Source organism: Arvicanthis niloticus, chromosome 26 (assembly GCF_011762505.2).
Source record: "Arvicanthis niloticus isolate mArvNil1 chromosome 26, mArvNil1.pat.X, whole genome shotgun sequence".
Taxonomy (NCBI): Eukaryota; Metazoa; Chordata; class Mammalia; order Rodentia; family Muridae; genus Arvicanthis; species Arvicanthis niloticus.
In genome coordinates this window covers 36,638,118-36,651,565 of record NC_133434.1, presented here as the reverse complement: position 1 = coordinate 36,651,565, position 13,448 = coordinate 36,638,118, and the positions used below count along the sequence as shown (strand labels likewise).

Below are 13,448 nucleotides of genomic sequence, written 5' to 3'. Positions count from 1 at the left end.
AGTCATAGGATTCGGCCCCTAGCTGGTCCTGATGGGTTTCTGTGCCTAATACATTGATACCAAATACTAATAGATTTCATTTTAAGTTATTACTCTTCCAAATTCATTTTATACCAGACTACCATGTGCAACAAATCAGCCTGGAGAATGAAATTTTATTCAACTATGTTCTTCTGTAGTCCGGATGAGCTAAGCTGTCACCATGAAATCCCACATTGTCCCATTCTCCCAAAGGTTAATTTAAAAGAGCTTGGAAACACCCACAATGAAGAGTCACACAACGGTTTCTCACTGTATCTTTGATTTATTCAAATAGGCTGTCTCTATTTGCTCTCTGGAATTTAGCAGATTTTAATAGTTTATGCAGCAGGCTTCTTCTCTTCTGTGGTAGGTTTCTTCTCTGCTGGTTTCTTGGTAGCCACCTTTTTCCCTGCAGGCTTCTTCAGCTTCTTGCTGTCCACAGGCTTCTTTCCTTTCTTGTCTGCTGCAGGCTTCTTCTCTGCTTCCACCTTCTCGGGTTTGGCTGCCAGCGCAGCAGCTGCCGCTTCCAGTTTTTTCACCCGAAGTTTGTGCTGCAACAAAAATAAGTAGGAAATTAAGTGGATCTGTCTGTGGGAGGGCAGCCTGGCCTTCACAGTTCCTGTCTTGGGGGAGGGAGCAATCAAATCTTCTAAGAAAAACAGGCACAGCTAGCTGACTCACATTTCTGGCCTGGCGAAGAATGGTGTTCCTGCGCATTGTCTTTGCGTAAGGGTTCAGCTTCAACATGATTCTCAGGTTCTTCAGTGGATTCTTCTTCAAGACTCTACGATGAATCTTCTTGCTATCAAGAGGAAGCATTCATTAATCAATATGTATCCCTTTGAAAATTGAAAGAGGTTGTATCAAGTGTTATTTCAAGTTTCAAAACCTTACCGTGGTGCTCGGAGGGCTCTTTGGATCTCTGGGCTTTTCAAGATTCTGCTGAGGTCTGTGTTCATCATCTTGTGCATGGGAAGGCTGGGAAAACAAACAAACAAACCTGTAAGATGCTCAAATTTTCATTTTCTAAATGAACGTAAAGCATTAAAGAAGTGCAGCTTAAATGTTTCAACTCTAGCTATAGAATAAACCTTTAAATTTTCATTTAATAACCACAGGTGAGCCATCATTCCAAACAATGGAAAATGTACACAAAGTGTCCCGCAGAACTTAGGGAGAGTGTGAGTGTACACACTAGTCATTAATGTACATATAATTAATATGGGAGAGAGACTCACTTATAGTTACTCTTGAGGGAAGCAGCCTTGCGCCAAGTGCCATACAGCTCGTCCAACTTCCGGAAAGCACTTTCAGTCCAAATGCAGAAACGCCCCACGTGCCCACCAGGAGCAAGCCTCAGAATGTTCAGCTTGTTTACATTGAGCAGAGTAATGCCTTTAAGGGGAAAGAGTTATCAGCACACCTCTATTCACAGGAGACATACAATCTCTGTGGCTTACTGAGCTACCCAGGACATGTGCGAGCTCAGGCCAGAAGGGTGGATGTAACTCACTCATTCAGGAATCAGAGCTTCCACAAAATCATGGGATTTCAGAAACACGGACCATGAAGTGGAATTTCATCATAACCACAGCCGAGTGAGCTTGCACAGAAGAGGCAGTTACACAGGCATGAGAACTTACCAGGGATGTTCCTGAAGGCCTTCATGATACCATTATCCTCATTATAGATGATGCAGGGCCCCCTGCGCTGGATCCGCCGGCGGTTTCTCATTTTGCCCTTGCCAGCCCTCATCCTCTGAGAGGCATAGACCTACAGAGTGAGGAGCTTTAGTATTCTGACCAAGACATAAATGTCCACATCTTCAATCTTAGAAAGCAAGAAACTTCAACAGGAAGAACTTTCAGCCATGTCTGATGCTGTTTGATCCTTGAAATTCACTATTTTTTGTTACTATTTCATGTCTCACACCTCAGGTAACTAAAGTTTTGAGTTGCTCAGCAATAATTTTCGTCAACCTTCTGATTCAGCTTACTGACAGCAGGCAACTGTCACTGAAAACAGAGTAAGACGCAAATTACAACATCATTGCAAACAGACAAGTCCTTTCTGTAAGAAAAAAACTGACAGCAAAAGACTCCTTCCTTAACCTAAGCACCACAAAACACATCTACATTAGAGATCGGTTACCTATAGAGTTCTTGGTTAACCCAACAAAACCCTATCTTTGGATCTTTGAAAGTAAGTTTCTACCATCAATATCCAGTAAGAACTGAAGCCCACTCACCCATTAAACCTCAACTGACCCTCTGAATCCAAGTCTGACAGCATGTGCGATCATACCCAAGCATGTATTGTATGGAGAACCCACCTTTTTGATGTCATTCCAAGCTTTAAGTTTCTTGAGCAGCTGAACAGCCTCCTTGGTCTTCTTGTAACCTTCTACTTTATCTTCAACCACCAAAGGCAGCTCAGGAACTTCCTCAATACGATGACCTAACAAAACCAATGTAATACTTAACAGCCAAGTCTCACTCCCCCCGGGACACTGTGCCAGAACTCTAGCACCCTGTGCCTGCTTCCGGGGCAGGTCAACTGTTTACCTGTCACCCCAGAATGAAACATCATCCAATCTGCGTCAGATCAGAACCTCCACTAATATCATGTGTTTCAGAAACACGGACCATTAAGTGGAATTTCATCATCTTGACAGTTAAAAACATGGTAATAATTTGATAGGCACTACAATCAAAGGCTTACTGTATTCATGTATGCAGAAGTAACTTTAGCAGGCAGAGATACAATTCATGGAAGCAATTTACTTAGGTGCAAGTTAAAACTGTCACGTATTGAAGCATCAGACCTTTAGACATCACCAAAGCTGGTAAGGCTGAGGCAGCCAGGGCAGAGCAGATGGCATATCGTTTTTGGGTTGTATTCACTCTGCGGTGCCAGCGCCGCCAGGTTTTGGTTGGTGCAAACATGCGGCCCCCACGACACATCTGTGTTCTTTGTCAAGAATTAACGTTCTTTTTTCAAATTTAAAAAAAAAAAATCAACAAGGTTATTACTTGCTCAGTAACAATATTCGTCAACCTTCTGAACCAGCTCACTGACAGCAGGCAACTGTCGCTGTGAACAGAGTAAGACGCAAATTACGACATCACTGCAAGCACCACCCCCAAAGAGCTCCATACTGTAAAGAGATATTTATTGGAGACACTAGTACTTTTAAACACGATTCAAATACTAACTGTATTAATACAAGCCTTAAATCCAGTTGGTCAATTGCCAAGAACACTAATAAAGGATACATTTCCAAAGGCACCTTGGCCTGAACGGTGGGTCCCGCCACCCCGAACTCTGGGAATTCGAGCCACAGCCCGGCCAGTACCCCAAGACTCAGCACTGGTCTGATGACCTAAAATTGGCAAAGACAAAAGGTTTAGGAACTAACTCATAACAAACCCATGACTTAAAACATATGCATGATAAAGGCAGCATCAGAATAGCCAAGGAAAATCATGTAGTTCAGAAACACGGACCAATGGGATCTCATCACTTACTGCAAAGGAGCCTCAATGTCTATAACCACGATGAACGTAAATCCATACCTGCCAATTCACTGACGGCATAGGGCTGTCGGTTGTTTTTCCTCAAGTTGGTGTGAACGAAGTTCACAATATCCGGTCGAATGGGAGCTTTGAACACAGCTGGCAATGTGACATTCTTGCCAGATGACTCTCCCTTTTCAGAGTACACAGATATGAGGGGACGGGCACAAGCCTTAGAAGAAACGAAAAATGTTAACTGAAACAGAGGAAATACCATCTCCTGTATTTGAAACCTAAGATTTTAAAGACCACATCCTTGATACTTGCAAACAGATATAGGACTACCTGGAGAACTGGGGACCAGAAAGGCAGTCATTAACAGTGTGCACAAGAACCAGCACACGAAACACAGAAAATGCCCCAATAGAACATCATGTTGTGGTTCATGGAATCACTTGAGAAAGATCAAAAAAGTACTTATATTGACAACACCGGAGGCAAGCTCTTCCTATCACTGAATGGCAAAAGCTTGATTTCTGGAGACGAATATGTAAAATCACAAGTAAAAAAACTGAGCCACTGGCTGAGGCTATACACGCCACTCCGTGGAAGCAGTTTGAGGTCAGTATGGCCTCGCAGGAGACGCCAAATTCAATAAACACAAACTAAAACATTGTTAACTATATTTATAATTTCAATGGCTTTACAGAAAATACCCACAACCTTAAAATCTGACAAAAGGCAAATGTAAAGCAATCAAAACAATGTCCGAAGATGCTATTTAATGAGACCATTAAGCTCTACCCTCACCAACTTCACCAGAGCTCAGCTGTCCAATAATTAATTCTTCAGATCCCTTCTCAAACTCAGAAACATTGATACTTCAACTCTGCAAAGACTCCTTACCTGAGGATACCACCTGCACCTATCGGTGGCCTGTCTCCCACGTGCTCTTCCAGACCCCAGTCCTCTTCTATCGCTTCTCCCTTAAAGTTATTACACAATAGAACCTATCTAGCCAACTTAACGATGAATCTCAGACCTGTCTCCAAATCCTAAGCCACTGCGGTTAGACAAGTATTAACCCATCCACTAAGTAAAAAATACAGATAAACATTTGTGGAAAAACAACATACTACTTACTACTGTCTGTGAACTGTCTTGAGGTTCAAACGTCTAGATTACATCAATCAAAGAAACAAAAACCTGCTTTTCCAGAAACTATTCTAAAGAGGTATAGCCAATCTTTCTGGAAAGCATGAACACAGATTTCCTTTCAGCCCTTTTCTTTGAAGATGGATATACAAAATTCACTGCACTGAAAGCACATGACCCGCCAAGGCCTGGGCCGAGTTGTCATCGGACGACCCCGAACCCCTGACAGGTCTCAGGCACCCAAGAGCTCGGGTTCCAGAAGCCTTGTTTTCTTGGAAGTAAAGAAAGCTTAGATTGCAAAGGTTCCTCTGCCATCCGCCCTGCGCTGTTGCCCACGTTGCCTCTAAGATGGCTGCCGCGGCGCCCACAACTCAGCTCCGGCCAGAAAAGCTGCTCGGCGCCCTTTCCCTCGTCTCCTCGCTACAGATCCCACGTCCTGAGCTTCCACCCTCCTCCACAGGCCACAGAAACCAGGGCGAAGTCCAGTGTAGAAGACCTCCACTCACCATGACGGGGAGAGGAGAAAGCCACGCTCCTCTCTACCCGGCTGCTCCCACAGGAAAAGGAAAGACTTATCACTCGCACTCTATATATCCTTCCACTCGTCTCCCTCATCCTGCTCCTCTTATCAAAAACAATTTAGAGGCACAAGCTCTCTCTCTGCCACACTGAAAAATTTCAAAAGGGAATATTATTATGTGACGTGTGTTAAAATCACGCATCCATTCTTTTTTTAAAGTTAAAAAGAGTAATCGGAAAAGAGGGACTCCTTTCCGCGGAATGATTCACAACTCTCGCGAGAATCGTCTTCTCTCCTCACCCCGCCCACCCCCATCGTAACATCTCTTTTAATCCATTTCTTCGGCCCCTAGCAGAAATGGGATGCTTTTGGAATAGTAAATTGAAGGGACGCACTATTAAATTAAAACAATGTGTCAGCATTGAGTACAAACAGAACTTACAGTGTGAAGTAGTTCCGGCGGGGCGGGGTCATGGCCTCTGACGTCAGCGTCTGGGCGCGCAGTTCAGTTTAGCTTCTCCGCAATGGACCGATGGCCCGGCGGGATGTGGGCGCGCATGAACCGCGCGGCTGAGGAGTTTTACGCTCGTCTTCTGCAGTGAGTTGTGGTTGGGGAGTGGGATGGCACTTGCCCCCTCCGGGCCTTTGTGTCTTCGCTGGCGTTGTTTGCCACAGCTGGAGCTTTCGCCCCCCGCCGGCTTTCCTGATCTGGGCTATGAGAGGCAGGGCTCTGCTGTGCAGTGGGTTGGACCCTGCGGAGGCCTTGGCTACAAGAAAACATCAGTACCTACCCAAGGGAGGCAGGGTGACAGATCAGCTTACGCATCTCGCTGATGTACACGCTTCTAAGGAGAGGCTCCTGGGATACAGAGAGCTCGATGTCATCCTGTCTCAAGCTTTGACCGACTTCTGTGAAACGTACAGAATTCGCATCGACCCTCCTGATGCTGAGAGTAGAGGCGATAGCCATGCCAGAATTCACTTTGTTTCCCTAGTGAAATGTTGCTCCAAGAGGATTCTGTCGTCTTCTACATCCTGTATGAAAATCTAAGCGAATCACATCAGAGTCACCCCAGAGGGTTGCCAAAATACTCATGGACGGGCTCAGCTGTGTTCCCTTCTCGCCTCTGAAGTTACATGCTCACCCCCAACCCCTCTAACTAAAATAGCCAATTAATCTCTCTCTCTCTCTCTTTCTCTTTAAAAAAAAGTCCAAAACTTTTGTTTATTCTTCAAGACAGGGTTTCCCTTTTTAGCCCTCACTGGAACTCTGTAGATCAGTCTGGTCTCAAACTCACAGAGATCTGTCTGTCTCTGCCTCCCAAACGCTGGAATTAAAAGGCTTGCACCGCCAGTAACTGGCTAAAAACGTTCTTAAATGATACTTAAATTTACGTTAGAGGCTTTTATCTTTTTTGTTTTGCTTTTTGAACGGGTTTCCAATTGTGCAGCCGGAGTTGCCCTGGAGCTTGTCAAATTCCTGCATCTCAAATGTTGGTTTGGAGGTGTATTCCATCTCCAGCAGGTTTTTACGCTTTTAGTTTTGTTTTTTTGTTTGTTTTTAAATTAATGAATCTGAAGGGATGACTCAGGTGCTAAGAGCACCTACCACTCTTCCAGAGGACCAGAATTTGGTTACTAGAGCCCACAGCAGGCACCACAGTCACCTGTAACTCCAGCTCCAGAGCAGTGCTCTCTCGGGAACTTGCACGTACACATTCATTACCCACTCCCCTTACATGTACACACACACAATCAAAAACATTTGCTTATGTTTACTTACTTTATGTGCATCTTTTGCCTTCGTGTATTCGTGTGGGCTGGTGCCTGCAGAAGTCAGAAAAGAGTGTCAGATACCACAGAACTGGAGTTAGAGGTAAGGTTATTAAGCCATCATGTGGGTGCTGGGATCTAAACTCAGGTCCTCTGCAGGAGCAACAGTGTTTTAACCCTGAGCTATCTCTTTAGATAACCTTCCCCACCCCCATACAACCGCCCCCGCTAACCCCCAGAATTTTTGTTTGTTTGTTTGGGTTTTTTATTTTTATTTTTTATTTTTTTATTTTTTGGTTTTTCGAGACAGGGTTTCTCTGTGTAGCCCTGGCTGTCCTGGAACTCACTCTGTAGACCAGGCTGTCCTGGAACTCTGATCTGCCTGCTTTTGCTGGGCTCCCAGCATGCCCCACCCCCACGCCCACACTCCTTTATCTTTCCTTAACCTAATTGGTTCCCTTTTTGTGGCTGTCCTTTGCACTATAAAGGCTAAGCTTTCTCTGCTGATATGTAAATAAAAGCACTAGCTCGGTCTCTAGTTCAAATAATAAGGGGGATCCTGCAGCTATGGTTTTCACACTTGGTTCTGCATTTCAGGGAATTTAATGAAGAAAAGAAAGGCGTCTGTAAAGACCCATTTATCTATGAGGTATGAGCAATTTATTTGGTTTTAAACAAAATGACTGTAAAATCGTAGGGTTTTTTTAATCAGGTTTTTTGAAATTACATATGATAACTTTTACCCTTTTAGGAGATAGTTCTAGGAATTTTTAGAAATACCTTCAGGAGTGCAGCCGTATCAAAGTGTTGAGTATTTCCTGTCTAAAAATGCTCCCATGTCCCTTTTATAAGCATTTTCATATGTCTCTAGTACCTGCAACTGCTAATTTGTTTTCTCTTGCCGAAGTCTTGCCATTTCCCAGATGTCAGTAAATAAAATAGATGGTTTCTTTGGCTTTCTTTCTTTCTTTTTTTTTTTTCTTCCTTTTTTGTTTGAGACAGGTTCCCCCTAGGTAGCCTTGGCTTTCATGGACCTAAATTTTTAGACTGGGCTGACCTTGAGCTTAAGAGATCTACCTGCTTTGGCAACCTGAGTGCTGGGATTAAAGGCATGTGCTACCATTCCTGGGTCAGCGTTAACTTTTTAAACGAATATATGCATTTAAGATTCATCCTGTTGCTATGTTTCATTAAAGACACTTGAGTGGTTTACAAATATGAATAAGGTTGCATATAGATTTATTGAGAATCTTGGCTGAGTGTGGAGTCGTCCAGCTTTAACCCTCACACTCAGAAGGCAGAGGCAGGCAGATTTCTTGAGTTTGAGGTCAGCCTGCTCTTTAGAACTAGTTTTAGGGCAGCCAGGGCTACACCAGGAAGCTTTGTCTTGAAAAAAAAAACCTGCTATGTGTTAAATGTTCGAATAGTTAGATTTCTCGTAGTTGGGAAGATAAAACCTGTATCTGTGAAACGTGGAACCAATAAATTATTAAAAGCCAGGCTAGGGACTGGAGAGGTGGCTTCGTAGTTAAAAGCACTTGTTGCTCTTGCTGGTTGTTGCTCAGTTCCCAGCACCTACATGGTAGCTCACAGCTGTCTCTTAGTCCCAGTCCCAGGGAATCTGATGCTCTCTATGGCCTCTGACAGCACCAGGCACACGCATGTTGCAGACAGACATGCAGGCAACACACACATAAAGTAAAAATAAATCATCTAAGTTTTAAAAAAAAGAACAAGGAGGGAGAAATAATTATTAATGAAGATTAATGACTGTACATATTTACGTTTATATAGTAGCATGAGTAAAATATTTATAAAACTCAAAAATCACCAGGAAAGGCAAAAACTGATAGAAAAGACGAAGGACATGAGTCAAAAGCACAAGTGCTGTTCCCTTCACCGTCGAAGTTCCCACTAAGCAAAGTCAACAGTCACACAGCCGCATCTGAGTGTGCCCTCTCTTCATTCTTCCTGCTCCGGATCCACATCCATTCCCTACAGCTGCAGTAGGAAGGCTTACAGTCAGACAGCTTCAGGTTGAAGTTGATTCTCCCACAGTTCTGGAGACTAGAGGTGTGAAATGACGGTACAGGCAGGTTATGTTCCCAATGAAAGCTTCAGAAAACAACCCTTCCTGGATTCTTCCTGACTTGGTGTTGCCCTAATACCTGCCTCCCTAGGCACATGGCTTTCTCCCTTGTGTCTGTTGTCTCCGACTCTCTTCTGTAACAATAGCAGTCATTGGGTCTAGACCCAACTCCCCAACTCAGTTTCAGCTTGACTTGACTACAGTTTCATATAAGGTCACATTCACAAGAATTGAGGTTAGTGCTTCCGGGTATCTTTAAAGGACACACTGCAGCCTACAATAACTGAAATGTAAAGGCTAGATTAACAAACCCTTGGTTCTCTGAACTAGTGTCTATAGGTGTCTTTGGCTACTTTGTGGGTTCTTTCAAACACCTAATTCCAGATGGGAGAGAAAGGAAAGGAAAGAGATCCCTGAATAAAGTCAGGCTGGAAAGGGGGAGACATTATTATTAGACTATTTCCTGATGATTTAGGGGCATTGAGTTCCTTGAGGTAAGTTTGCTATTCATCATCAGGATATCTAATTTCTTCTTGTTGTACTGATGATGAAAATATTCATTGTGTTAACTGGGTTTTCAGACATATTTGAAGGGCAGTTTGTACCAATATGATTTTAGGTATTCAATCTAAGAAAGTAATTCATGTATGTTTACTATCTATTGTTTTATCACAACACTTAACTGGAAACAACCAGAAAATAACATTTACAGAATTGCTATACACCAGCTGTGGTCTTAGGTATCCACAGATCCTTAATACAGGGAAAGCAGTTCATGACGTGAACCATAGACCATGTCATCTTTATGTGAGTCATACCTGGGTATCTATTAGATGAGTACAATAGTTGACTCCCCAGAACCCACACAAAGGTGGAAGGCGAGAGTAGCTCCTGTGTGCTTCCCTAGACTACATGTGTGCCCAGGACATGTACACAGTCTCACACACACACACACACACTTCCACATGTGTGCCCAGGACATGTACACAGTCTCTCACACATACACACACACACACCTCCACATGTGTGCCCAGGACATGTACACAGTCTCTCACACATACACACACACACACCTCCACATGTGTGCCCAGGACATGTACACAGTCTCTCACACATATACACACACACCTCCACATGTGTGCCCAGGACATGTACACAGTCTCTCACACATACACACACCCCTCCACATGTGCAGCCAGGACATGTACACAGTCACACACATACATAATACGTTTATTAAAAGAAAGGTAAAAAGCTGTTTTTATTTTTATGTTTTTGTACAATGTATGTATAGTGCATTGGAAACAAGAAGATACTTCTTATGAACTAAATGTTTAATAGTCCAGTAGAAGACAGGGACAACACTCAGTAAGTTGCTGTTTCTATCCTACACTGTACTGTGATGAGAGGAAGACGGCAGTGAAGGCGTAAGCAGCAGAGCTTTGCAGTTTTCAGGTGGACTTTGCCATGCGTATAGAGGGCAGGTGTAAGCTAGATTTTCTTGTGTATGTGCATGCACACATGCTTATGGGTACATGTGGAGGCCAGAGGTCAATAGCTCAGTTGCCGTCCACCTCAGTTGTGTAACAGGGTCTCCTACTCAATCTAGAACTCCGTACTTGCTGTACTGACTGGCCAGCGAGCCGCAGAGGTCTCCAGTCTCTGCTCCCCCGGGGATTGGGGTTACAGATCTATGTAAGCCCTTGTGCTCGGCTTTACATGGCTGGTTGTAAACAACAGGCTCTACCAACTGAACCATCTCCTAGTCCAGTTTTCATTCAGGTTTTCTTTTTCTTTTCTTCCCCCTTTTAATTATTTATTTATTTATTTTATATATGTGAGTACACTGTAGCTGTCCTCAAACACCAGAAGAGGGCATCACATCCTATTACAGATGCTTGTGAGCCACCCTGTGATTTCTGGGAATTCAACTCAGGACCTCTAGAAGAGCAGTTAATGTTCTAAAGGCTGAGCCATCTCTCCAGCTCCGTTAGTCAGGTTTTCTAAACATGAGAAACGACGTGGCAAAATAAGTGAACCCTTTTTAAACATTTTGCCTAATTCATATTCCTTTTTTAGTAATTTGCATGTAACTGGTCTGTAGTAGTTGAATTAAATAAAGAAACACTGCAATCTGTTTTTTACAGGCTGATGTACAAGTGCAGTTGATCAGCAAAGGCCAACCAAAGCTTCTGAAAACTATTCTACGTGAAAATGACTTAGTGTTTCTTGTGGAAAAAGTGGTAAGTATTGGGCTTTGTGGTTAATTCTTAGTAGCCACGTTGGTTTTTTGTTGTTGTTGTTGTTGTTGTTTTTGGAATAATCTGTACTACGTTTTCCTCTTAAGGAAAGTGTGCACATTCTTTTAGGAGTAAGCACAGTGCTTTCTACTGAAATATAATGCCAACCATAACCATAGATATATATATGTACAACAAACTTTTATAATAGATCCATTAAGAAAAAGAACAAAGCCAGCTGTGGTGGCACATGCATTTAATCCCAGCACTTGGGAGGCAGGGGTAGGCAGATCTACAGAGTGAGTTCCAGGACAGCCAGGGCTACACAGAGAAACCCTGTCTTGACAAAAATAAATAACTGACTAGCGGGGTAGAGGGGTGGTACGGCATACTTGTGATCCCAGCATAAGGACCTTGTTTCTGAATGAATGAATAAATAAATAAAAGGTAAAATTGAGGGCTGAGGACTCTAAGCTCGTATCCCGGAAACAGGTTGTTCCATTTGGGAAATGAAAGGTACTTAAGTATCTGTGCATCTCCCATGGGTCTCCTGCGGTCTTTATCCATAGCTTATCATACTGTGCCAGTTAGAGCACTTTTCTTCATACTGCGCCTGTTAGAGTACTTGTCTTTCATCATGAGACGCTTCCTTTACAGGAAGTGACTACAGTCAGGATCTTTGAGGGCTGAAAGATGGGTCAGTGGTTAAGAGCACCTGCTTCTCTCGCAAAGGACCCGGTTTGGTTTGCAGCATCTGCATGGCAGCTCACTATTGTCTGTAACTCTAGTGCTGTGCTCTTAGCTGCTGAGGCAGCTCTCCAGCCCCGTCGAGTTGTTTTCTAACACAAAAGAGAGTTGACCCTTACATCTGGTCAAATACTCTAAAACGTTTTTTAAAGGTTTTGGAGAAGGAAGAAACAAGTCATGTTGAAGAACCACAGTCTGAAGAAACTGCTATTTCTGATCTCTCTACTGGTGAAAATATTAGGCCACTGGCCTTACCAGTTGGGAGAGCAAGGTAAGTTGTGTTTGCCTAGTCAGTTTTTGTAAGTGTAGAGTTAGGATAGCTAATATAGAGAATAGGGTTTGAGTCGAGTCGTTGTTGGGGCTAAGGATGTGGGTGTATGTGGGGTTTTGTTTGTTTGTTTGTTTTATTTACAAAAAAAAAAAAAAAAAACAACCAAGGTTTCTCTGTGTAGCCCTGGCTGTCCTAGAACTCACTTTGTAGACAATGCTGGCCTCAAACTCAGAGATCCACCTGTCTTTGCCTCCTGAGTGCTGGGATCAAGGGTGTGTGCCACCTCTCCCCAGCAAGCGTGTCTCACATGAGTTCTGGAGGTGAACTCAGGTCCTTATGCTTGCAAGGCAAGCACTTTATCATCTGAGCTGTCTCCCTAGCACCTAGCATTTCTTGGTTTTTCTATTTCTTCATGCCTTTCATACCACTGTAAGATTTTTGTATTTACTTTTTGAAGTTGAATGCCTTAGAAATTCCTTTCTGAGAGTAAACTGTTTTTGTCTCTTGAAAAAGTAGAAATTTAGGCTGCATTGTTTTAGTTGATATTAGTTGATAGTTAATTTTGATATAGAGATAGATAGACAGACAGACAGACAGGTAACTTCTGTATACCTTAAAAACCAGTTGTTTATATTTTGGTATGTCTGCATTGTTGTTTTCTCTTTCAACAATTATAGATTTATATACGCAAAGCAGTATATGGTATATGTGTATACAATATAATATGTGCTGTTAAATTGTCATAATTATATATGATACAGTTTTATACCCAACTTACATAACTTTAAATTCTCTAGTTTATGCAGGTGTATATGTGTGAGAGAGAGAGAGAGAGGAAGGAGGAGGTGGGCATGGTATGTGCATGTAAGGCCTCTATGGATGCCAGAAATATTGGATACCCCTGGTGCTGGAGTTACAGGCAGTTCTAAGGCACCCAGTGTGGGCACTGGGAACTGAACTCTGGTCTTCTGCAAGAACAATACATTTTCTTAACTGCTAAACTGTCTCTCTAGACTTGTAACTACTAGAATATATGGTATACCTTTCTCTTCTCTTGCTGAAATATATAAACATACATGTATTCATGCATTTAGTCTCTTCGTTTCCAGATTGTTGT

General features: G+C 42.9%; 2 protein-coding genes and 5 non-coding genes across 8 annotated transcripts in view; 1 reads left to right on the top strand and 6 right to left on the bottom strand.

The window, feature by feature from the left end:
* Window positions 1–284: 284 nt before the first annotated feature.
* Window positions 285–5,281, bottom strand: Rpl4 (ribosomal protein L4). Its single transcript, XM_076925749.1, has 10 exons — window positions 5,198–5,281; window positions 3,597–3,768; window positions 3,297–3,403; window positions 2,846–2,984; window positions 2,354–2,478; window positions 1,665–1,794; window positions 1,260–1,416; window positions 916–999; window positions 703–823; window positions 285–572 (listed from the first exon to the last, which is right to left on the bottom strand). The coding sequence occupies exons 1-10, from the start codon at window positions 5,198–5,200 to the stop codon at window positions 360–362; spliced, it is 1,251 nt and encodes a 416-aa protein (XP_076781864.1). The 5' UTR covers window positions 5,201–5,281; the 3' UTR covers window positions 285–359.
* LOC143439484 (small nucleolar RNA SNORD18) lies at window positions 1,542–1,612 on the bottom strand. The gene has a single exon (XR_013107706.1). It is a non-coding gene; the product is annotated as a small nucleolar RNA SNORD18 (small nucleolar RNA).
* Window positions 1,977–2,075, bottom strand: LOC143439487 (small nucleolar RNA SNORD16). Its single transcript, XR_013107709.1, has one exon. It is a non-coding gene; the product is annotated as a small nucleolar RNA SNORD16 (small nucleolar RNA).
* LOC143439485 (small nucleolar RNA SNORD18) lies at window positions 2,622–2,692 on the bottom strand. The gene has a single exon (XR_013107707.1). It is a non-coding gene; the product is annotated as a small nucleolar RNA SNORD18 (small nucleolar RNA).
* LOC143439488 (small nucleolar RNA SNORD16) lies at window positions 3,055–3,153 on the bottom strand. Its single transcript, XR_013107710.1, has one exon. It is a non-coding gene; the product is annotated as a small nucleolar RNA SNORD16 (small nucleolar RNA).
* On the bottom strand, window positions 3,482–3,549 carry LOC143439486 (small nucleolar RNA SNORD18). The gene has a single exon (XR_013107708.1). It is a non-coding gene; the product is annotated as a small nucleolar RNA SNORD18 (small nucleolar RNA).
* Window positions 5,282–5,553: 272 nt separating the features above from the next.
* The window catches only part of Zwilch (zwilch kinetochore protein), a 28,994-nt gene continuing 21,099 nt past the window's right edge, over window positions 5,554–13,448 (top strand). Inside the window, exons 1-4 of one of the 2 annotated variants that reach the window (XM_076925746.1) lie at window positions 5,554–5,809; window positions 7,582–7,633; window positions 11,221–11,316; window positions 12,213–12,331. In XM_076925746.1, the coding sequence (XP_076781861.1) occupies window positions 5,736–5,809; window positions 7,582–7,633; window positions 11,221–11,316; window positions 12,213–12,331 (341 nt within the window). In that variant the 5' untranslated portion in view covers window positions 5,554–5,735. The remainder of the gene's footprint in view (window positions 5,810–7,581; window positions 7,634–11,220; window positions 11,317–12,212; window positions 12,332–13,448) is intronic. The other variant, XM_076925747.1, reaches the window with a different exon arrangement.

Coding starts and splice junctions, on each gene's coding strand:
- Rpl4 (XM_076925749.1), bottom strand. Junction 2,479..2,845: donor AGCTTTGGTGATGTCTAAAG/GTCTGATGCTTC, acceptor TGGTTTTGTTAG/GTCATCGTATTGAGGAAGTT. Junction 1,795..2,353: donor CTTGGAATGACATCAAAAAG/GTGGGTTCTCCA, acceptor CTCACTCTGTAG/GTCTATGCCTCTCAGAGGAT.